This window comes from Chiroxiphia lanceolata, chromosome 5 (assembly GCF_009829145.1).
Source record: "Chiroxiphia lanceolata isolate bChiLan1 chromosome 5, bChiLan1.pri, whole genome shotgun sequence".
In the NCBI taxonomy this organism is placed as follows: Eukaryota; Metazoa; Chordata; class Aves; order Passeriformes; family Pipridae; genus Chiroxiphia; species Chiroxiphia lanceolata.
Genome location: NC_045641.1, coordinates 56,996,220 through 57,019,829, shown reverse-complemented (window position 1 = coordinate 57,019,829; position 23,610 = coordinate 56,996,220). Strand labels below are relative to the sequence as shown.

At 40.4% G+C, this 23,610-nt stretch overlaps 1 protein-coding gene across 6 annotated transcripts in view; it reads left to right on the top strand.

The window, feature by feature from the left end:
• TBXAS1 (thromboxane A synthase 1) overlaps nucleotides 1–23,610 on the top strand; it is a 263,546-nt gene that overhangs the window by 115,912 nt on the left and 124,024 nt on the right. For all 6 annotated transcript variants that reach the window (XM_032689004.1, XM_032689005.1, XM_032689007.1 and 3 more), the window contains one exon: nucleotides 19,128–19,224. In XM_032689004.1, coding sequence (XP_032544895.1) covers nucleotides 19,128–19,224 — 97 coding nt within the window. The remainder of the gene's footprint in view (nucleotides 1–19,127; nucleotides 19,225–23,610) is intronic.

The following is a 23,610-nucleotide window of genomic DNA, read 5'->3' as shown; positions in this document are numbered from 1 at the left end:
CTTCATGTTGTATTGCATCGGAAACAGCTTGCAGCAGGTCAAACCCTATTCTTACTCTTCCTTCACTTTAACACTCAACTTCAACCTGCTGTGAGAAGTCTGAAGATGTATATAGTAGAAGCTCTAAAAAGGGCAAAAACAAGCAAGGCATAGATGAAGAGATGGGTCTAGAAGTAGCAAGAGAATGGAGTTTGGATTAAACCACCTCTAGAACGCAGAAGACAACTGGGAGGTTGGAGTTCAGGGTTGTCAGGCTGTGAACTGGGAAAGGGAGGCAACAAGATCGAAATCTGCATTTTCTTAATGTGGGGAGGAATTAATGAGAACATTTCTGACAAGATACAGTTGTAAACCGTTCTCAATCCCAATAAAATCACCATCAGCAAACTGCATCTACCCATGCTGAGCCTCTGCTGGGCTCCAGCATAAGCATACCAGAGTCAGCACAGCACCACAGGAAGCAGGTCAAGGTGCATGCATTCCTCAAGCATCTTGTGAAAACGTGGATGTGAATGGAACTCCATTTCCGTATAAAGACTTATCTTCTTTTGCAATGAGTTACTTCAGCACATTTTTATGTATTACACAGAAAGCAGCTTAAAATAGGATAGGCAATTTTTCTTAAAGGTGTCTGTAGGATTACTCAGTGTCTGATCTGTGGGTGATGGTTTGTTGGGGTTTTTTTTGTGTTTTTGTTTGTTTGTTTGTTTTGGTTTGTTGGGGTTTTTTTTTGTTTTTGTTTTTTGTTTGTTTGGTTGGTTGGTTGGTTTTGGTTTAGGTTTTTTTTTTTCATTTTCCTTAAAGACTTCCTAATATTCCTTAAATGATTTCCTAATAAGTTATTATTGAAACCAAGATGAAGCCTGGTTACTTAAACGATTGGGTGGTTTAAAGGATTAGGATAGATCATGGAGCCAGTCACTGACTTGAAATGTGTGCGGGGTGAGTTGTGATTGTAAAGTATACAGGCAGCTGACAGCTTTTCAGAAGTCTATGCAGCCAGACTTTGTTCTGGCTTGACTTCTCCTCTCCCTAAAAAATGCCGCCACAGATGGTACTAGTTATCATTTCTGCAGATGAGTCCATAACCAAACAGTTGTGAACAAGAAACAGTCTTTTCTTGCTGCTGCTTCTGGCCTCTGCATCAGAGCTGAGGCACACTGGTTAGTCACTTTGAGGGTTTGGAGCTTTCCCCTTTTGGGGATGGAAGAGAGACGTGTGCTTCTGGGATTTAGGCTTATGGAACTTTTTCAAAGCCTTTTCTTTCCTTCTGCCCTCATCAAACACCTTGGGACAAACCTAAGGTGAATAAAGCAGGATCTCCTCCTGCAGGGAATGACCTGTGTCTTCATCATGTGGCTAATTTAACTGAAGAAGCAGTAGCTTAATTGCTATTTTAATTTCACAAAGGTTTTTTTAACCTCTCTATTTCTAGCCTTATTCTGCTTTCTGTGGAAAAAGTAATCCCAGGACAAGTATTCTCATCTTTGTTTCTGAAGGCTCATGTAAAAAAAAAACCTTATTTTTATGAAACAATCTTATCCTGTTTTATTTCCTCTTTATTACTAGGGGGTCTAATGGACTTATTACCTCTCTTGTGGTCCTTCCTTTAGTTTGATATTTTAAAGAATTTATTTTTCATATTTCAGCTAGAGAAAATCATAGCTGGGCAAGGATAGGGAAAAACAAGCGTCCTGTTGCTGATCTATAGGTCTTAATAATCTCTGTTTCATGTGTAACCTGATAGGGAGTTTTGGTAGTCTCACTTGCCTGGATTTTTTTCTCCTTAAAGAGTGATAGATTTTTTTGCCAGTGTCAAGTCTTTCATATTCCATCAAGATCTGTTTTATCAAGATTTATTTTCTTCTCACTGTTTTCTCCTTTATGTGTTGTGATAAGGTCCTTTGACTCTACAAGATTGTTGATCACCCCCCAGAATTGCTGTTGTGAGTTAATTATCTCTTTCTTCCTTTAAATACCTGCAAATTGTAGATACAGTACTGCAGAATTGTTAAACGTGTGCCAAACTTCCAGCACATGAGTAATTCCATTGAAGTCAATGGAATTGAAGTCAACATGCTTCAAGTTAGGCAGAAGTCTGTCTACCTTGCTGAATCAGGGCCATAAAAGAATCAATTGCATTTGTGCCTTAAAAATATTTTTACTACTGTTGGCACACATAAACACCTGGTTCTATTGTATCTGGAAGAATTTAATGGAGAGGAAAATATTTTTTTTCCTTCCCCACCCTCTCTGTACATGTAGGCAGTTTCGTTGCTCCTCTGTGAAATGCGTTAGCCATTCTCTCTGAAATGGAAAATACTACCTCAAAAATGGACAGAACAACAGGAGAATCTTAGTGTTCTTAAATTAAACTTTCAGACCCCTCCTTGCTTTTTTTTTCTTTTTTAATTATAACTTTTAAAATTTGTTAGTAGTACTCTATTTTTTTTCAAGTTGTCTTTTAAAAAAGAGCTGAATCCCAACAATAGTCCTGGCAGAAGTTCCAGGGCAGAAGTCACAGTGCAATCCCATATCTCCATCTGAATCCCTACATTTAACCGTAATTAGGTATTGGTTATAGTTAGCTCCAATGGTTAAATCAAGCTGCTGGAACCAGTCCTGTGAGTTAGTTATGGGTATATCATCATCAGTTTCTCCTCTTCTCTAGAGCTAATTGTCTTAAAAAGATAGCCTTCTATGGGACTGATGCCTAAAGATTTACCCAAAAGGTGGCATACCACACTGTTTTGAGAATTGGAGTTTAGTGTTACTGTTACAGTTGTGATAATTTCTGTGGGCTGCCTGGTCATTATGGAGTATTTTACATTCTGCATATGCAGACCTGTGGGCTGCAGTTTATTGGCAAAATTTATGGTAAATTATTTGACTAGTTTAATTCTGGCATGTTTCAAATGTGCTTAGGTCTCTGGAACATTGCAAATTGATGCTTAGTTACTAGTAATGTTGAAGGAATTCGTTAATGAACAGCTCTAGCCATAGACAAATCTAATGTGTGGACTGTGACCTCCCATGAGAACTGTGCAACTTGAGCTTGCATCATCTGTGATGGCTCTTGATTTGTTACCGTAGCCCCTTGCTGTCCCAGTGAGGTCCAGGGACAGTTGTGTTCTATGTGTTCACAGACAGAGACTCAAAGGCCCATGAAAATGTCGCAGTCCCAGCCCTCAGTGCAGGCAAAGCCATTTGGATGAAAACGTTTGGTGCAAGTGGTAACTTCTTCTGCATGCCAAGCTCTCGCACCCTGAGGCTCCGGATGTTGCCCTGGAGTGGCTGAGCCGCAGGCATGTGCTCACTGCTGGGCTTTTTCCCCATTTGTTTCCTCCATCGAAGACTGCTCCAGGACTCTACTGCAGCTGTTTAAGCCAATGTAAGTCAGAGACCTGATGTAATCTTTTACACCTCTGGAAAGAGTGTGAAATCCAACCCTGTGAGACAGACAAGATTTTATATGCCCTTGGCAGAGCAGCAAAGGACATTGCCCATCACCTGCACTGTGTTCCTGATGCTTGTTTCTGTATTTACGGTGCGTGGAAACCGCTGTGATTGTAGCTTCTGCGAATTGCTGTTTGTGCAGAGGAAAATCTCCTGGTTGGTATGACTCCACTGAGACAGTGTTGGCTGGGCACAGGAAGGGTCTGCGAGAGTGACCAGAGCTGTGTCAGTTCCTAGGATTGACAGTGGAAGCAGAGAGCAGGCCCTCATACCATATCTTAGCCTTTGACAAACCTGATGAAATCTTGGTATGCTTCTGTGTGTTCAGGTAGCAGCCTTGGCTGGGAGAAGGTTTCACCTTCGTTTGCTCCTGTGGAAGTGTTTCTTCCTTCCTTTGTTTCCTTGCCCAGTGGTAATGCATCATTTAGCTCTTAAAGCACAGTCCTTGTGAGCTCCAGGTTAGGATTATTTGAAAAGTGAAATTTCTTTTGAAAACATGCTGTCCAAGGAGTGTTTTACAGCTAATATACAACACAGGTGATCTTTGATCTCTACTGCCTGCTTCTTAGCTAATTAATGCTTAAAATTATCATTTTAAAGGACTTGGAATGAGGCTGTTAAACAGATTGCCTCTTCTTATCATGTTATACCTTTGTGATGAGCACCTGCATACCAGACTGCATCATCTTCATTCAAGGAAGGGGGAGGAAATATTCTGATTTGCAAAAACTAGTTTCCTAGACTTAATTTCACCTTGCTCTACCATCTTCACTATCTACTGGAGCCTGTATTTGTTAAACTTCTTAACAGGCTGTAAAGTCCACCTTGTGATTTCACCCCCCGTTTCCACCATTTGGAAAGAAGTAGAAGGAAGCCTTTTAAAAGATTGAAAAATCTGAGGCATTTTTTCAGTATGCCAATCCTACTAGAAAGTATGGGAAACCAGCAGCATTGTAGATTTTGCTGTGCATATCAAATGCTTTCATTAGAATTTCCTACAGAACCCAGAAGTATTGATGCAAACCTGAAGTGGATACATGCAATATGTAATGTTCAGTAACTATTAATGGTCTCTGACTTCACTCACTATCTATCTGATTATGAACTGGTGTTCCCCGTGCCACACATGGTAATTTTTAAATGAATTTCCTGAGTTGTTTCCCCTCACTCTACATAGTGGGAGGAAAATGCATCATTACTCCCAATGTGTGTGTGTGTCCTTCCCTTTCTTGGCAGACTTTGAATCAGATGAACTTTAATGTTCAACTCAGGAGCTCCTCCTACCCTCCTTGGTCATACAACATTTCACAGTGGAGTCAAGTTACTGCCTCTCCAGGTGGCTCCCTCCTGCCAGTTTACTCTTCTTTCTGGCAGCCCAAAGAAATCCCAAACCAGCTTGTGATTATTTGTCATGTGCCTTGAGAAGCATCAAGCAATAGGGATTTCCCTTTCCCACATATCCCACACTGGGGTGTGGAGGGGGATGCAGAGAAGAAACTGCCTGTTGTGTGTGCCTGTTGTCTGCAAGCCAAGCACAGGCTGAAGCATCCATGGCTCTGTCCCCTTCTCATGTCCCTCTGCTAGGAGCTTCTGGATGCAGATGCTGATTAAACCCTCTCTCCCCATGCTGGGAAGCCCTTAGACAAGCCCCTTAGGAGACCAAAGCATTGCACAGGAAGGGATCGGGGATGTCCCTTATTTAGTTTCTTAGGAATAGTCATATTTTCTTCTTTGAGGATGACTACACTTTGCCAGGTATCTACAGAGGCATTTCTTATCGAGTGCTGCCTGTTATCCTTTGATAGTACCACCACTTTGTTGGGATTTGTTCTCTTTTTTCTTTTTTACATTGACAACCTTGACTTGAGGGCTCTGTGTTCAGGCTTTTTTGTTCTCTTCCCCCCCCTAAATATTCACTCTGGCTTTGTTTTCTTCCTCTCACTTCTCTCCATCCTCTTTAGCCCTATGCTGTCTTTCCTCCATGCTCTAATTTTTATTGCTCCCTGGTTTTTTTTAACCATTTTGAGTTGAAAACAGTAACGTGACCTGACAATTTTAACATCATTCCAAGGTTTTTATGTAATTCCATAAATCTCTTCATTACTTTTTTATTGTTTTGTCATATATAGGTTTTTGTTTTTCCTCTACCTTATTAGTCTGGGGATCAATTTTAGTCTACTATGTTTTATTAGTAGTAAGGGAAACAAAAATCTCCTTTTTCTTTGTTGGTTTGGCACCAACTTCAAATTACCATTTTTCTCTGTTCAACTTCCTCTCTTCTTTCCCTAGAGAGTCTGCTTTATGTCAGACCTTCTGCTGGTAGTGAACTGGGTATGATTTCATCAGGCAGTAGGCAAAAGTATACCCCACTGCAGAAGAAGTTGTTTTCAGCTGTTACTCTGTTTATTTTTTTTCCTAGTTTGGGGAGCATGGAATAAGCTGAGCCACCATTACCCCTGGGGATTGTGAATATTTCTTTCCCTCCAGTAAATTTCGTGGCTAAACCTGAAGGCTTGTCTTGAAGGAGGATTTATTTTAGTCATACTGATAAAATTGTACTGGTATAATTAAACATCTATGCTAACGTCAAAAAACCTCTCCTGTGCAGACACAGCAGTTCTGGAATGACACAAACTACATCAGGGAAAAGACTGACCATCTCCCCCAGCCATTGTAGGGTGTGCTCCCATAGGAGTTTTTTCTAGTCTAAGTTTATTAAGATTCAAATCATGTCTTGTCCCAGAATCTCCTCTCTCCCCCATATAAACAAGCCTAAAAAAAGTGGTTTGGATCTTCAAGCTATTGTTTACTTCAGTGTAGCTCCATTAAAGGCATAGAGTCATGGCTATTTGAGGATCTTGAGCCAATGTTTTCGGTCTCTCTAATGTTGTATAACTTCATTTTTTGGATGATGGTACCTATTGAATAAAATTAGGTTTCGCACAGCAAATTTTAAGATATACCCAGCCCTCTTAAAGTAGTTTACAGAAAAAGGAGTGAGTTGGGAGCAATGTTCTGACTTTGTAAGGGCTAGCAGCAGACATTTTATCACTCAGCAATAATCTAAGCTTTTCTGTCAATGTTGGAATCTATTTCATTGAAAAAGGATTTTGGCAAGGACACTGGGAATTGCTGCAGAGTCTTTCAGAGTGACATTATGAGAGGATCTTGGTTCTTTGGGACCTTTTATTGCATGGAACATCTTATGAAATACTCTGTTTGAAGGACCAAAACAAAATGTTACCAAAGCAATTACCTAACAATTTTATATGTCCACTGGCTGTCCGTTTGGACCAGTAGGAAATAAGCTACGTATGGGGCAGGAGAAAGAGAAAGTACATCTGCAAGTACAGTACAGAGACAAATATTAAAGTAGGTCAGATGGTAATGTAGCATCAAATGGAAAGACATTAGCTCTTAAATATTAAATTCTATTAAAATAATTTAAATTTTTATTTTTGAAGCAGAAAAGTATATTGCAAAGTGGGATGATTAATATTTGAAGTACCTAAAGTTATTCTTACCACAGACCCATCTTTTCTTCTGCGTCAGTGGCATTTTATTTGCTTTTGCCCAATAATTAATGCAATTGGATTTTCGTCAGTAGTGAAGAACAGAATCAAGTTTGTGAAACTACCAAAATATGCAAACAAATACTTGTAAGCCTTCAAGTAGACCCTAAAGCCCCTTTGATACACTGCTGTGTTTATACATACCCACAGGATTGCTCTGGGCATTGCGTTCAGTGTATTTCCCAATCCTGTGCCTCTTCTGAGCTTGCCATTTTGAACACTGGATTTCTGCAGGCAAGCTCTACTGGCACTGGCTGGCACCCCCAAAATCCACAGGCTGACCCTGCTGCTGGAGGAGGGGAAGCAGTGGATTGCACCGAGGTCAGAGGACAAGTAGGTGTTGCTGTCAGTGCTAAACGTGCTGTGCAGGCAGTGTTACGTGTTTAACTGGAAGGTCTCTGCTGGATTTAAAATGCTCCAGATGAGAAGATAATGATCAATAATGATCAATAATTACAAATATTAAAAGTGGTGTGTTCTCTTGCTTTCCTACCTTTTTTTTTCCCCTTCCTTCTTTGCCTACAGGACACGAAGCATCTGAATCCCCCAGACAATTGCTCATGCATTTACATTTTCACTTGCTTGGTTTATAGCAGGATTGTTCCAGCTTTTGGGAGGGGCAGCTATCAAAGATGTACAGGCACTGCCATTGTGTTTTATTGTTCCAGTCCATTTTTCCCTGTGAAAGTAGGTGGGAGTTTTTCAGTGGGTTGGTAGTGTGATTTTTTTATTTTCTCTTTCTTCTAAGAATTTATAACCCTTTTATTGTCAGTCTTCAATCATTTTTGATAGATCAATATATTTACTTCAGTGATGGTTCATCCTACAGTTGTGCTTGTATTACTTTTTTTGCTTTGTTTATAGCGGTTATGAATAGATTCAGTGGGTTGTATCTCCTCTATACCTCTGTAGTTGTGTGAGGATCAAGTTGCTTGAACTTACCCCAATACCTTTATATTCAAAGGGAATATTGTTTACATTGGTCTGTGTTCAAATCTACTAGTTTTTCCTTTTTTCTAGGTAGACTGAGCAGTTAAAAATGCCATTTTTGTTTCAGAAATGTTCTACTCAGAAATCTCAAATACAACTGCTGTTTCATGTATGCTCAACTGTTTGGAGGAGAGGGCTCTAGAAAACTGCTCCAGCAGACTCCAGAGATCCAGAGGATTTGGGGAGTAACATAGCAAAGTGGTGTTGAATGATAACATCGACTCAAAAATGAGGCAGGTCTATGAGAGTCCTGCAGTCTTTAGCCAAGCAGCTGTGACTGAGACAGAGAGGAGAAATTCTTGAGCCTACATCTCACTCATGTCCCCAGGCAGCCAGATACGGGCCTGGGGCAGCTGTTTAATGCAGTTGTGAAGAGAACTCAAACGTGTGCAATGCAGATGCGGGGATTGGGCGCCAGCACCAGTGTGGCAGGCTGCACTCTAGCTGGGTGTCAGTAGAAGGTGGTGGGTGAACAGGACCTGCTGGTGAAGGTGAAAGGATATGCCTGTGGAAGAGAGGCTTAATGTACTCTTCAGTCCTCAGGGATTTAGATTGTTTCATGATACAGTGATGTATATGCTATTTGTTATGCCGTTGTCCCCTTCTCCCCCCACAAAAAAGGGAGCAGCAAAAGAAGTGTGTTTGTTACAACTGATAATATGTACAACATGGTAAATGGAAAAGAGGTCAACTAGGCAGTGCTTCTACTAATACTGGTGTTTGAAACATGATCTGTATCTTATGACTACACATTAAATATGGGGGAAAAAGAATCCCTGAACGTGCATGGATTTCAGCGAAGTTTAATAATTAAATCCAGGTGAGTGTATTAGCTGTTTGTAGGACATTATCCTCATAGTTACCTTACCAGAACTGTATACATCCTGGATTTTGGTACATTCATTTTTAGGCTGAAATATTTTGACATGTTATGAAACTTGTGACTCAACTACTTCTCAGCAGTGTGTTGTCCATTTGTAACAGCAGATTTTCCTGGAAGTCATTACTTTGGAGTGCCATTGTCAGCTGTACACATCACTCCTGCTCTTCTTGTCTTTTGTGGTGCAGAATTGCTCACTGATGTTAGTGAGGATGTTACTGCTGATACACAAGCTATTAGGTTTTTCCATTTTTTTTTCTTTCTTTTCTATCCCTGTTGAATTGCAGTTTCCTTTGTCTTCTGTGTAGTGCACTGAAAGAGGTTGGGAAATTTATCATGGTTATTTTTAATGGGTTTTTAAAGTCCAGCACGACACAGATTGAATTGATTCAGGAAAATTTCCTGGAGCTGTACCGTTTCACTATTAAAAATATTTTTATCATTGCAATTTTTCTGTAAGAAAATACGTCTATTTTTTTCCTTCTAACCCATAACAAAGCCCTGCTTTCTAATGTTTCCACATGGTCAGATATTAGCCATTTCCCTAGATAATTTAGGTTGATCATGTGTACTGCTAGCATTTTTATTGTAAAGAATTCTGCTAGGGGTTTCATGATAAATGCATAAAGCACTGGGAAATTACTTTTATTTGGCTTAGCGTACATTTAATAATGCATTAAAAAAATAAATGGTTTTGGGTGTGTGTAGATCCTAAGAATGTGTAGAAAAAGTACATGCTTCTATAGGTAAAAAATTAATCTTTCCTGTGTATATTTTGTATGCTGTAGCATAAAATAGTACATTCCCAGGAGTAGGTGGTTACTATCTTTTTTTTCTTTGCTTCGACAAATTTTTTTTTAGGCAGATTATGAAAGAAAAGCGGGTCCCAGTGACTGTCCCCCTCATGGCCAATCTGGCAAACCTTTCCTTCCCTGAGTAAGGCTGTCCATTGTTGGCTGGAATCTGTGTTGTTATTACATGCAAACCAAATGAATGGGTTTCCCGTTGCTTCCCACTTATGAAACCCTGCTTTCATTTACTTAAACTTGGGATAATTTCAGGCTAGTAACCATGAGCAAGTCAAAGTGTCATTTCTTATTCTACAAAACAGTCTGTGTATGTGTAGTTACACAAAATTCAATTTGTCTTATTCTGTTATGTTTATGATGCAAAAAAATAAGTCTATTGAGTCTTATCTATTACTGGAGAACTAAAATATTATAATATTAAGACACTTATTTCATAAATGCGTGCATCTGCATTAACATAAGCAGAGCAAAGGAATTAAGAGGGATGGCGTGCAATGTAATGTAACTCGTTGATTTAAGATCAAAATGCCAGTAAGAAGGAGTAGACTGAAAGAAAATTATTTGCATGTTTATTTCAAGTACATTGAAAAATAAAATATTGTATCGTCCACCACTGCTGATCCTATTTTCAGGAGGCAGATGAGCTGTCTTGACTATAAAGAAATGAAAGCTAAAGTGCAGAATTAAAACAAACAGAAACAGGCTACTGATTTTGAATGCCTCTGTTCTCAATGCTGCTTTTGAAGATATGTATGAGGACATGACTTTTCAGCAGACAGAGATACTCAGTGTTTCCTGAAAGTCTTTTCTTTCCTTCAGGGCTGAAATGGCTAACCAAAACCGGAGAATTGAAAAACTCCAGTTGCACTTGAGTTCTGGCCATGATAAGTAAAGTATATGTGAGATGAAGTTTGCAGAAATGCAGAGTTGTGGATGGCTTTTTGGTGTACCCTGACGTCAGCTCTCAGGGAGGAAGAATAATACAAACCTCAATTTTATCATGGTCAGAAATGCTTTATGAGAGGCAGAAGTCAGATCACATGGGTTTTGTTTTAGTCATCCTGAACTGTGTTTGCTTATATGAAGTTTAGTGATGGGCATGTAACTAACAACTTTATTATACTTGTGCATTTATTATAGTCAAACTGTTTTATCACTTCCTGTATCTTGTGATGTCGTAGTATCACAAATTATATTTGAATCCTTTGACCTCCTTCCTGTTTTGTTCTCTCCGTATGGTCTCACATATGCTCTACTTCTTTTGTCCCCTGCCCCCAAATTTTTCTTGGATCCTGCACCATGACATACACATGCTGCCCTGCTTTCTGGGACACTGAGAATCCGCCTTGGCTTCATGGCCACCTGTTCAGATAGATCCCCCACACTTTGCTAGAAAGCAGCCCTGCACTGCAGGCCCCTCTTCTACGTGTTCTCTCAGCCATATTATTCGATGTAGCATCACAGTCATATCCCTCATCTTCAAGTGCACTGCTCTGTCTCCATTTATCTTGTAGGAAATGGCTGTAGCCCTGCCAGGGTAATGCTGCCTGTTGTTTCCCAGAAATTGCTTACCTACCTGTCAAGGGAAGCTGCTTAGAGCTCCCAACTAGAAATCAGGATAAGAACTCAGCAGACTCTTCTCCCTCCCTGTGTGGGGAAAAAAAAAAAAAGATGGAGAAGAGGCTGCTCTTCTTTAGATCAAGTAACATTGTCTACTTATCCTCCTCAGCCATATTGTAGATTTTTTCTTTTCCCTGCACTGATAAAAATAGGTAGCAATGTTGAATATAAATAATAGAGTCATACAAATCCATACAAATGAACACCGTGTTCATAATAGTAAGTCAAGTTTGGAGACACAAAAAGTTTGCTATTTCCCAGAGGTAGCCTTCCCTAGAAATGATATTCCAGTGTTCTGGAAATAGTAGCCTGATGGTTTTTCCCTCAGGGTATGGCAAAGGAGTACTTTAGTAGTGAATTAGGTGCAAGAGAGATGAGACTGCTCTCACACTGCATCTCAAAAACCAACAGAAAGGCCAAGCACAGAAATATGCTGAAACCCACAGGAAACGCCTGCTGCACCATCACATGAGGTCAGTCAGGCATACTGCGCTTTAGTGAGCGCAGACAAAACAAGCTTTGGTGAAAATGTCACAGTCTAAACATGGGTAACAAAACACAGACTAATACAGTCCAAGCTTGGTGGGAAACACCATGGGAAAAGTTTTAGAAACCTTCTTCTGGCCCTCTTGCTGAGGTGAAGAGCTATGAGCACTTTCTGCGTCACCCGGTCGCAGTAGCACCACGCACCCCACACGGGAGGGGAGCAACTGGTTTCTTGTTAATATCACACTATTTCTCATTTCCAGTAGCATCCTATAAAAGCAGTACCCTATTTACAGCTTTCATTTCGCATTAATGAAGTGGAATACTGATGTAGCTAATCAGCGCTAGCGGTATGATGCAAGCACACGGAGCGGTGGTGGTGGTGGCAATCATCTTAGCCCAGTTGGCAGGATAAAAATAACCCCTACCAGCCCTGGGAAGCAGCAGCTCCCTGACTGTGGAGGAGCACAGCCCAGGACCCCGTGGCTCTGCGCTGCTGTGGAGGCCAGCTTCTACTGCAGCCCACGCGAACCGAGAAAAGAAACAATTCTGTTATCCCTGTCCATTTTGCTGAATCCCTTTTGCTGATTCTCTTCCCAACCCCTGGACATGGGTGTGAGTTTTTGTACTTGCACTTGGATCTGGACTTAGATTTCCTCTAAAAACCAAATGGACATAGATTGCTAAATATGCTTGTATAATTCAAACGTGGGGTTTTTTTCCTCTTCATGGCACTTTGTGAGCTTAATTTAATCTCTGTCATTTCTTATATGTGGGTAAATGTCATCTACTTCATTTCATGAATGAATTAACACAGCCATGCAGAGTCTGTGTCTCCTGCACCGCTCACTTGGAAGGGGGAAGAGAGTAGTAAATGTGTGTGACACTCTCAAGTTGCTAAACCCTGGGGTTGGAGATGCCCAGAAATAGATCTTGTTTGCACCCTGGTGTAAGGTACTTGAAAGACTCTACCAGCTCTGTACCTTGTAATGGCCCCAATCAGCCCTTCTTCTTATTGTCAACCCTAAATATGCCACTTTGATACCACAAGTCTCTTACTGCACCTGACGAGGGAGGAGCTCCTTTAAAAATAACTGTGTTTTACTGGTGGGGAGAATATAAATAATCCCAGAATTTTCTTCCTTTTTTTGGTACTTCCTTAAGCATGTCAGAAAGCAGAGGCCTTTTGGCAAGGTGCAAGTCTGAGATAGCACAGAGGTGGTTGGTGTGTAGAAGATAGCATTTTTAATCCCGGGTGTGTGGACAAAGAGGTGGATGTAGCCGTACGGAGCAGCGCAGAGAGTGTGCGCGAGCAAGCATCTTATGTTACATGATATTTTTAATACAGTCAGGAGTTAAATTAATAGTTCCATGTGCTTATTTTAAAGCTTTCACGACATGAAAAGAAATGTAGTTCATCGAAAAAGGAAATGAGGAACAATTTATTCTTAAATAGAAATCACTGTGGCCATGTCTTTTTTTTTTTTTCATGAATTTACACAATGGGTTGGATTAGTCTCTGGCTGAGGGGGGGTGGGTGTGGGGGTGGGTGTGTGTGTTGGCGGAGCTGTGCTTTGAAACTTTTTGCCATTCCTGAGACTGCTCAGTGCTACTGGGGTTTCACTTTCATGTGCAGTAAGTTCACCTGTTTCTAGGGTGTTGTGTTTTTGGGCCATTTTCTTCTTTTTCTTCTCTTAAGCCGGAGTGTGTTTCCAGTTCTCTAATCTGGAGATACTCAGTTTGTGAGTGCTTTATAAAAGCAGTCCAGGAAGGTACCCGGCCAGCTAGAGTCACAACCCGGGAAGCAGGAGAAGTGGCACAGCAGTTAGGTCCCAACTTTCCTGAAGAAACCTGGCACAGGATTTCCCAGTGTATGTGGCACCTGAGAAACTCTGTTCTCACAGGGTGTCAACAGAAAAAAAAAAAAAGGTGATTACTGGCAATTCCTTTCTCTTCCGTACCTGTCTGTCCCCCAGTCCCTCAGATGGAAAATGGAGGACATAGTTTGTCTTCCCCACTGTTTGTCACTCCAGGTTATTTAAATTGTAGGCTCCACAGGCCTAGAATCAACTTTCTACTTATGTATATCTCCTGTCAAATTAGGGCATGGGGACCTTGGAGGCCTCCAGCTGCTAATATAACACAAATAATTATGGGACTCGTGGTACTTGACAAATTTGTCCTGCTCCTTTCCTTTCTTCTCAGCCCAAAATAACCCTTTCTGTGAAGACAGTGTTTGGACTTTGCAGCTGTTCATTATGTATCGCTTAGTCCGACCACATCTGAATTGCCTGTGAGTGCTGAAAGGGGACAGTGCTCATGACAAATCAGTTTGCTCTGAAATAATTAAGTAAGTAATGCCAGGCTTCAGTCCTATTTGAAACAAACCTTGTGCTATTCGTTTTTACGTTTCTCTGCCTGCAATTAATGGGCATCACTAAACAAAAGAGGCAGAGTGTACTTCTTTAAAGGAAATATCTCCTAAGAAAATTAGCCTTTCCCCCGTATCTATTTCTCTTTGCATACCTCTCCTTCCTGCTCCCACCTTTTTCTTTGTTCTTTGCTCCTCTCTGAGTAAGATAGAGATAATAAAATATTCTATTTTCATATGGCTTTGCAGATGATCTTTGTGTACTTTGCCAGACCACAGCATAGAAAACAAAGCCTTGTTTATTGTCTAACAGCACATGTATGTTTTATGATTAATATGATGTGTTTATAATACACGGGACTGATAATAGATAGGGAGATCAAAGTCTTCTGTGAATTGACAGCAGCACTATAAACAAGGTGAAAGGGTTGCAGGTGTTTCCCACATGGGTATTATACAAAAACATATGGCCCTTTGCCATAAAGTACTATACGTGCTCTTACCTTTTCCTGTGCAACAAGGCAACATTGCTGCAAGCACATTGGTGGCTTAGGATCTGAGGGATGCTGTCAGCAGCTGATGACCATCCAGTGTGGTCAGGATGATCTTGGGAGCGCAGAAAAGATAATGCTAGTTTGGTAGCTGATTGATCTGCTACACTGTCTGATAAAAGAAATCTACATTCTGGGGGAGTCCCTGGCAAACCTTGGGAAGGAAGATGACATGCTTGGATGTTGCTGTGGCCATGGCAGGTACTAGGTGTGGTTTCAGACACCTAGGCCACATCTCTGCAGTGAGCAATGGTGGTGCATGAGCAAAACAGCAGACATAGTTGCTGGATTGCTTTTTATTCTTGTGGATAAAAAAAAAAGATGCATTTTCTACATGACTAAATCATCGTAAAGAGAACTACAACATCCTGGGTGAAACCTGAACATAAAGGCAGTAGTCTCTGTCCTTGTCATTAATTGGCTTAAGAATGATGTTTCTGTGATCTTAAGAACCAAACTGCTGCAGTGGGTGTTTATTGCCTCTTCAGTTGTTAAAACACTTCAGATGAAGAGTAATTTATTTTGTTCAATATCCTGTAACCTAGCCATCTCCTTGACCTGTGAGCCCTTTGGTAACCTTTGCCTTTTCCTTAACTTCTGGGAATAGATCCATCCATACCTTCTGTTGAACACTTGTGAAAAATTTTTGCCTGGCCCTCCTGAGGATGGTGCAACACAGGGCTTCCTGCTTCTGCCCTGACAGCCTGCTGGGGCAGTGGTTCCTGATCTGCACTTTCATTTGCTGGAGGAAGCTGACTCTGTCCTTGTGCTGTTGATAGACTGGTACCAGGTTTTTCCTGTCTCACCTTCCAATGGAGCTAAAGCTACTGGTCTAAAAGGTGGAATTTTTTCTCTATTTTGCACAGCTGCAGTTTAAAGTGAAATATAATAGAAATTGCCCCAACAGAATAACTTAAATAACTTAGGCCTCATCTACACAGGAAAATTGCCTTCGTGCATGGGTGATGAAATTTATTTTTACTGGTATGGCAGTAAGGGTTTCCACAAGTGTTTCGATGTGGACGGAGTTGTGTCACCCTGAGGATGCCAAACTACATGCGTGTGTTCTTGCTTCTCTGCTGGAGTGAACTAGGTAGTCCCAAGCATTTGCATTATACCCTGAATACCGTACCTGAAAGTAGTACAAAGTGTTGGGTCAAGCAGTGTAATGGTACTGCAGCTAAAGGTAGGACTTTTGTGTGTGAACGAGCCGTGTGAAAAGATTAACCTAAGAAAAGTTAATAAAAAGTGCTGTCCTAAATTATTCATGAATCCATTTGCAATGCTCTTGCCCAGAGGCTTTTGTTTTTCTCAAACTCTTATTTATTAAAATCTGACAAGAATATCAGGTTTTGCTCAATAATAAATCTGTGTGAGACTGGTGATATCCTCATGTAGAAATACAGAATCAAAATGAATTTACATGGCAGGGGTGAAATACGTTATTTACTTGGGAAGAATAGATTATTGTTCAGGAGGATTTTATCTTTTACTTGCCATTTTGAAAAAAAAAGTGAAAAAAACCCCCAAACGCCTAGTTGGGAGATATTCTCCTGGAGTGTGACTGAGGCCTTGATCCTGCAAAGGATTTTAAATGTGTTAAAATCAGGTAAGCATCTTTCTGGTGCCTTTGCAGGTTCTGAACCTCTGTTGGCTAAATTAAATGGCTCAAATGATCTTGTTTCATGCTTAGTTCTACCTGTCCTTTTTCCTTAACTTCAGGAGAAGATCATGTAAGTCATGCTTCTAGCCTCAGGATCTTGACTTCCAAAGCGTGTCCATACACACACTCTTATTTTTGTGTCCTAGAAAAGGTTAGAAAGATTATATGCAGAAAGCAGGAGAATGGAAAAAAGGCAGGAAGAAAACCTTTGCTGTTTGGGATACAATAAGAGATGGTGGTGTGGGCTTTACAGCAGTCATTCCTTAAAAATGGGCAGAACTTTGCTTAAAAAGCAATTTAAGATTTTTTTTCCGGAATTTTCAATTTATTGGTTGTAAGGTATCTTTTTTCCCCCTTCTTCTCCTTCTCTACCCTAATTTATAACTGGATAATGAAAGGAAAAGCCTATAGCTAGAAAGTTAGAGGAGAGTGAACAAAAAAGAAAGAACTTAGCTGTGGAAGCAGAACTGGGAGTTTGGGTGACTGGTCTGAGTTGGAGGATGATGAATAGATTTGTTTGCATAAGCTTGGCTTGTGAGTCACTTTCTCATAAAAGCAGCTTGAGTAGGAGATGCTCCTGTCCCAAATTTTTAGTCCTGAATGCTTTCAAGCACAAAGTGCGCTGTGACATAAAGACTCCTGCTGTGAGTACTGGCCTGTTATTCTGTTGGACAGGAGCTGGAGCTCTGCAACTTCCCAGGTTTGAAATAAATTAAAATTGTGTCTCTCTTACACATACATGCTTTGCATGATGTATCATATGGTGCCTCTTGCTGGTCATGGTTAGGCTATGTGGGTAGACATAATTAGCTTCTGATTCAGATTTGGAATCTGGTGTCAGGATATTGGTCCCTGTAAAAAGCTGTGGGTTACAGGAGCATCAGTCACTAACCATTAAATGTGACAAGGAACTTGATAAACTTGAAGAGTTGAAGAGAAAAGCAAAGTAGGAGCATGAGAGGTTGGTGTTCGTGGCTGAGTCTTTGCCCTGAGAGTTTGCTTTGTCTCTTTGATGCCAGAAAAACTGTACAAAGTACATACAGAAGGTGCACGTAGGGCATTATCCTCTTTTGCTAAAGTCTGTGATCAAAACCCTCTTTAAAATGAGACCTCAGCTCTTTCTTATGCACCTGTTGGGGTTCTGAATAAAAGTTTGACCATTAACAGACAGCTATTTTGCTGTGGTAGAACAAACAGGGAGGGGTGAAAATGGTCTATCTTCACAGACCACACCACCCATATCTAAGGTTCAAGTAGAGCCTGTGGATTGCATTAGGGAAATAAAAGTTCCCTCTGGAAACCCACCAGAGAAGAAAAGATGATATCTTTCTTCCTGAAGAAAATTGTGTTCTTGTTCTTCTTTACCATTTGTTTGTAACGAGTTTTGGTGGTAGGGGCGTCAAGGTGGTCTGTGAAACCTTGCTTTGGAATCCAGATATTTGTCTGATTTGTTTGCCCTTGGAGAAATCGAGCTGCTGCAGCTTCATTGCCATGGGAACCTCTAGTTACTATATTTAATTCAGCCCAGGGTTTGCTTGTCTATTCAGTTGCTGCAATGTAGACAGGTGATAAGCAATATATTGATACTAAACTGTATTGTACAAAAATGATTAGGCACAGATATTACCACAGTTTTGCAGCATCTGTGGCATTGCTATTGTGTTCTGCCATGAGCTGCCTAGCCCTCCTGTGCCTGCCTCCAGTCTCTTCTTCCTTTCTCCTAGTGGAGGAAAGACAGCACCGCCTGAATAATCTTTCTGGTCCAGCAATCAACAAAGGTAGGGACTGCAAGCAACCTCTACTTCCTGGTGGTACTTCTTCCTCCTCTGGCAGAGCAGCCAAGCATGAAGCGCCTGTGGGCCTTGGGGGGAATGGTGCTGGAGAAGGGAGCTCTGCACTCCTAGGAGTTGTGGTGTTGGATTGGGTCCCAGTACCTCTGCAGCTTCCATGATGGTGTGAAGACATGCAAGGACATGGTGTGGAACCATCCTATCATGGCTCCATAAGATCAGATTAAACTGGGAGCAGGGAGATAGAAGGTGTGCAGGCAGAGACACCCCTATCACTTATTGTTCTTCTAAAGCTTTATTAATTCCCTTAGACACTTTGTGAACCCTTTTTTTTCTTCTTTTTTTTTTTTTTTTTCCCCGCTCCCTATTGGTATAATGTAAGGTTCAGATGGTATCTGTTAGATAGTTATGTCCATGGTTATGTCCTGGAGTCTGAGATGCACTCAGTTCCAGTGCTAGTAGAAGCTGTGAAAGTGTACCTTTATTGCAGTCATGCTGGGGGGGACTTCTGGAAAGGCTCATTGTAGACAGGGTTTTGCCATCATGTGGCTAACTGCAGGAAAATCTATTTTGTAGGTCTTCAGTGATTATTTGGGTTGTTGGTTTCTAATGTTTTGCTCCTCTATAGTTTGGTTTAGTGATACTACATCACTTTGTACTGCATTCAGAGTGAGCATAGAGCGTACAAACCTTTACATTAAAATGTTGGCTGAGTTTTGATCAATCAGTAAAAGATTTTAAGCTGTTTCCTTCAAATTCCAGGACCATGCATCTTAATAGTTGAGAGGACTGGGGAAAGATACTGCTTTACCAAAGGGAATATGTTTACTGTGATATTTGTTCATGGCAAGTATTTTCAAGCAAAAAGAGGTATTTTAGGGAAGGAGATGGTTCTCTGTTGTCACTATCTGCTAAAATGACTCTCTTTTTTCTTTGTAGGTATTACATTGGTCGCCAGATGTTTGTGGTGGTCTCCTCACCAGACATGATCAAGCAAATCTTAGTGACAGACTTCAGTAACTTCACCAACAGAACTGTAAGTATATGAAGTTGACTTTGTGGATGGGGGTGGTAGCACTGCTAATTTGAACTCAGACCAAAAGTGGCTATGAGAAGGCTGGAAATAGAGAGAGGAAAATGTACAATGTGGTGTACAACAAGACCTTAAGCTGTATACACTCAATATATACATTCAGTCTAAGACTCTTGTTACGAGAACACTCTGAGGATAAAAGGGAATGTCCTTAGAAGAGATGTGCTGCCCCTTTGCTGAAGCACCAGATGGGTATTGAAGAGAGAGGGTTTCAATATCCAGTTTTGCCACTGACTTCCTGTGAAATCCTGGGAAATTCACTTCCTAGCTCTTTTCCTCAGTTCTCTAACATGGAGATGGTATTATTTACTTTCTCCTACTCATGATCTGTTTTGTGCTTTTAGACTTTATAGGGCAGGAGAAGTCTGCCTGGGACAAGGACATGCCTCTCGCAGCTATTGTATATTACTTAGTCATACTTACCAGTCTGACAATAATAAATGGCAAAGAAGGAAGTTGGACTTAGCAAGAACTTATGCTGTTGGTTACAGACTTACATATTGAAAAGCTCTTTTTCAAGCACTGGTTAGAACAAATAATGGGGGGTAATGGCCAGAGAGGATAGTAAAGATTTCCAGGAGTTGCTCAGCATTTTGTGAAGAAATACTGTCACTGTGATCGCTTGCTTCCTCAGTGCCACCCATTCCCCTGTTTCCCTCTGGCCCCCTTATGTGCTCAAACCTGCTCAAATAAACTCACATGTATTCAGGAGGGTTGTTTGTGCCCTCAGGGCAAATTTCATCTCTGATCAGTTGTGTGTCTTCTCTGGCCCTCTGATCCTCTCTGCAACCAGATAGTCTGCAGACTGCTTGTCTCCTTTGCTTGCTTCTTTTGGTACATGAGATTCCTCTTGTGACTACCTGTATCTTATTTAATAACTACTTGTACCGGTTGCCCTCTGTTCTGCCCACAAGTCACACCTGAATGTAAGAATCTATTCTTAGGCTTCTTAGGCTGAAGTTGTGTGGGACAAGGGTCTTTTCCCCATTTTCTCTGTACTTAAAGAAGTTTCCCAACCCTTCCTTTCTTCCACTGCAACCAGAAAAGTCCTATTTCTTCCTGTCCATAACTTTCTCATGCTTTTCTCATGTATATTTGATACTAGTAGACTGTATTTACTATTCCTAGCAGTAGCTAGTAACCAAATAACATCTCCCTGAAATTAGAGAGCATTCCTTTGAGAACAATCTCAGAGATTCATTCTGCTTTTAATTATAGTCAGCCTTATCATTTGAATATACCTGTATCTGTATTGCCACCCTTCTCAGTTGGTGAAAATTTTCTTTCTTCTTCAGGCTTCTTGTGCTCAGATGTTTATCTTTCTTGAGGTTGTATGTCCATCTGTCATGGGCATTTGTGTTCCTCTCTAACATTCAGGTAGTTAGGTCATGTCACTGTAGCCAGTCTTTTTCTCTCTCTTTTCTCTCTCCCCCCCTCCCTCCCTGTCTCTCTCCTCCTCTTTTTGTTTTCTTCAGCAGGGATCTGTGAGGTATAGCTGTCTCTGTAGGTTCGTATCTTGCCCTTATCAAGTGACAGTCCCCTGAATCATTTGTGGCTTTTCTGTACAACATCCAGCTTTATCGATGAGGGACTGAGACATAGACTGAGTAACATCCCTGCCACTAACCAGAAAGCCTATGACAGATGAGAAAATTTAGCTCCGAGCCCACCCTTTAGAAAAATTAACACCTATGCAGTGTTGCCATTTCTGGCTTGCTTAATGCCCAGGAGTCTAATTCAAATGAACTTGTTTCATCTTATATCCTTCTATGTGCTTGTTCTATGGTCATCTGACATACCTACAATCTTTGATCATTGTTGTTTCTCACTTTCCACTTTGTTCCTCCCTTCTTCTAGCCATTGCTTTTCACTTACTGAGGATAAGCAGCCCTCTGTTTCTGAGTCCTTCCACGTTTAACTTGTGGATCTTTTTCCCCTCTGGAGTTTTCACAGTGGAAGCTGTGTCTCCTCTTTAATTCACAATCAGCTGTCTCTGTGAAGTGTTAGGCTATCCTAATAGTTAGTACACTAACTATTCCACATGAAAATAGATAATGATGGTATGTAAGGAAGGCCAGTGGAATTTATTCAGAGGTGATTTGGATTGTATGCAAATAATGGTTGAAAGGTGAGGTGAGAAAAGTGCTTTCCAAGTAATAGAATTCTTTCTTCTCACATTGTCTGAATAAATGTAGTTTTAAGACTTTTAATAGGGTTGCTTCTGTTTGTATATTTTAAAATTAGTCAAAGCAAGCTTCTCTGCTTTAAGGGAGGGTTTCTATTTGCTAGTGGAGAATTCGAAACACAAAATAGATCCCACTACTTTGTTTTACCAGTTCCTTTCCCAGTTGTATACTGATAAGTGGTTATAGAATTTACTTTGGAGTCAGTGCTATTCACAAACCTAGGCTAATATATTTCAGTCCAGACATGGCACGTGCTTATTATTTCAACCCAAAGCCTTTTTTTAGCTTAAGTGTCAGTCTCAGGGTGAGAAGGATGGGAAAGCGGGTGAGACTATTGTGTTTGAACAGGCCTTAGGAAAACACACATGCATTTTTCTTCCCCATCTCTCCATATGCATTTCCAAAATCAAGATTTGTACTTCATCCACCAGAGGTGAGAGTTATCTAACCCAGAATGCTGCAAAGGAGATTACTCACCATATCCTGTAGCAGTTGTAGCAATTGTATGTTAACAAAGTGTCACTGAGTTTCAGGATGTGCTTCTAATTCTAGAAGCTTAGTGTAGCAAAAGTTTATATTTCATGTTTATTTTCTTGCTTTTTCAATTAATTGTAAAATATGTATGTATTCAATTTAGAGATGATTATTGTGAAGGGTTGCAAACAGTGGATGTACTTGATAGACAGAAGCCAGTAAGATGATGATTCAGTGAATTCTAACAGCTTTTATTAAAGCTGTCTGTAATGTGATGTCATGCCTTTGAGTGCTTGTAAGAAGGATGACCTTAATCTGAGATTGTGCATTTATGGACTACTTACTGGGAAGTCATCAGAAGGCCTTTATGGAATCAGAGTGGTTTTAATCTGCTGAGAGGATTCTTTTGGATACATCTCTTGTCCTGTCTTCACATCCAGAGATCTGGACCATTTGTGCACTTCTCTCACATTGAATCTGTCCACTCACTGATTACATAGACAAAGTAGATCTTGCAAGCCAAACTGCTCTTCATTTTATTCAATTATGTTTCCCTTTGATATTATACATTTCACATCTTTACTATTAATATCTTTCAAATGTTGCTGTAAAAAGTCTTTTACCTTCTCTTGCTATCTTCTCTTGTTTCTGAATTGCTGATTAATAATTCTTGCAACAGAAATGTATGGTGACTGCAGATCAAGTCTTTATTAAGGTTCACATCCTTTTAGAACATGCAGCCAAATCTAGCATGCAGGCTGTTATTGCCCTGTAGGCATGGGGTATATGTATTAACTGTATAATCACAGAAGGCAGTCATGACATTCTACTTTCCCACTTAATTTTGCCTCAATTAAAGTAAGCATTGTAGCAATTTAAAACCAAAAATGTCTACTGTAATATACCTTCGTACTTGAGACATATGAAGCCTTTTCCCTACATTTTTAATTATAGTTGAAGAAGAAAATATGAAAATTAGTTTATAGACATTCTACCAAAAAATATGGAATTAATTTTAATTTAGGTTAACCATGGAAACCTCAGCCAGTGTTTTAGGAGGGCTGTGCTGCAGTAAATGATACCTTTTTCTCACAGCTGTGTTGTCTCGTGAATGGAAGTTTCCTTTTAAGAGCACTAGAACCATTTTTAACTGCATTACTGTGTTGCAAGTGAGATAGGATTATGATGTTTGTTGCATTCTGCCGGGTGGGATAACAATACATAATCTGTTTTCAGGTTGTTTTTAGTTTCTGCATTGTAAATTTGTTTTTCAATAAGTACTTGAGAATCATGAAAGTGCAGTTTTAAAAATGTAGGAGCAGAATGTTAAGGTGGAACAACGTGAAGAGAAACATTACCTGATACATAATTCAAGTAATTCAGAAGTTGTATGTCAAAATATTTGCTAAAAATGTGGATCAGTGAGCCCTAAGGCAAAGGTACGTACTGCCTAGTCAAGATTTGCTAGGCTGCTGGAGTCAATGTTCTGTCAGGATTCATGTGGCTATCACAAGTGGAAACTAGTAGTTGATTCAGGCCAAATCCTTAAATCTATATGCATACCAGTTGGAGGAGGATGACTTTTTTAAATTCAAAAATCTACACCCATTACAATAGCTGTGAGAAAACATCACTGTTTTCTCATCAGGAACTTTGTTGCTACAGTGGA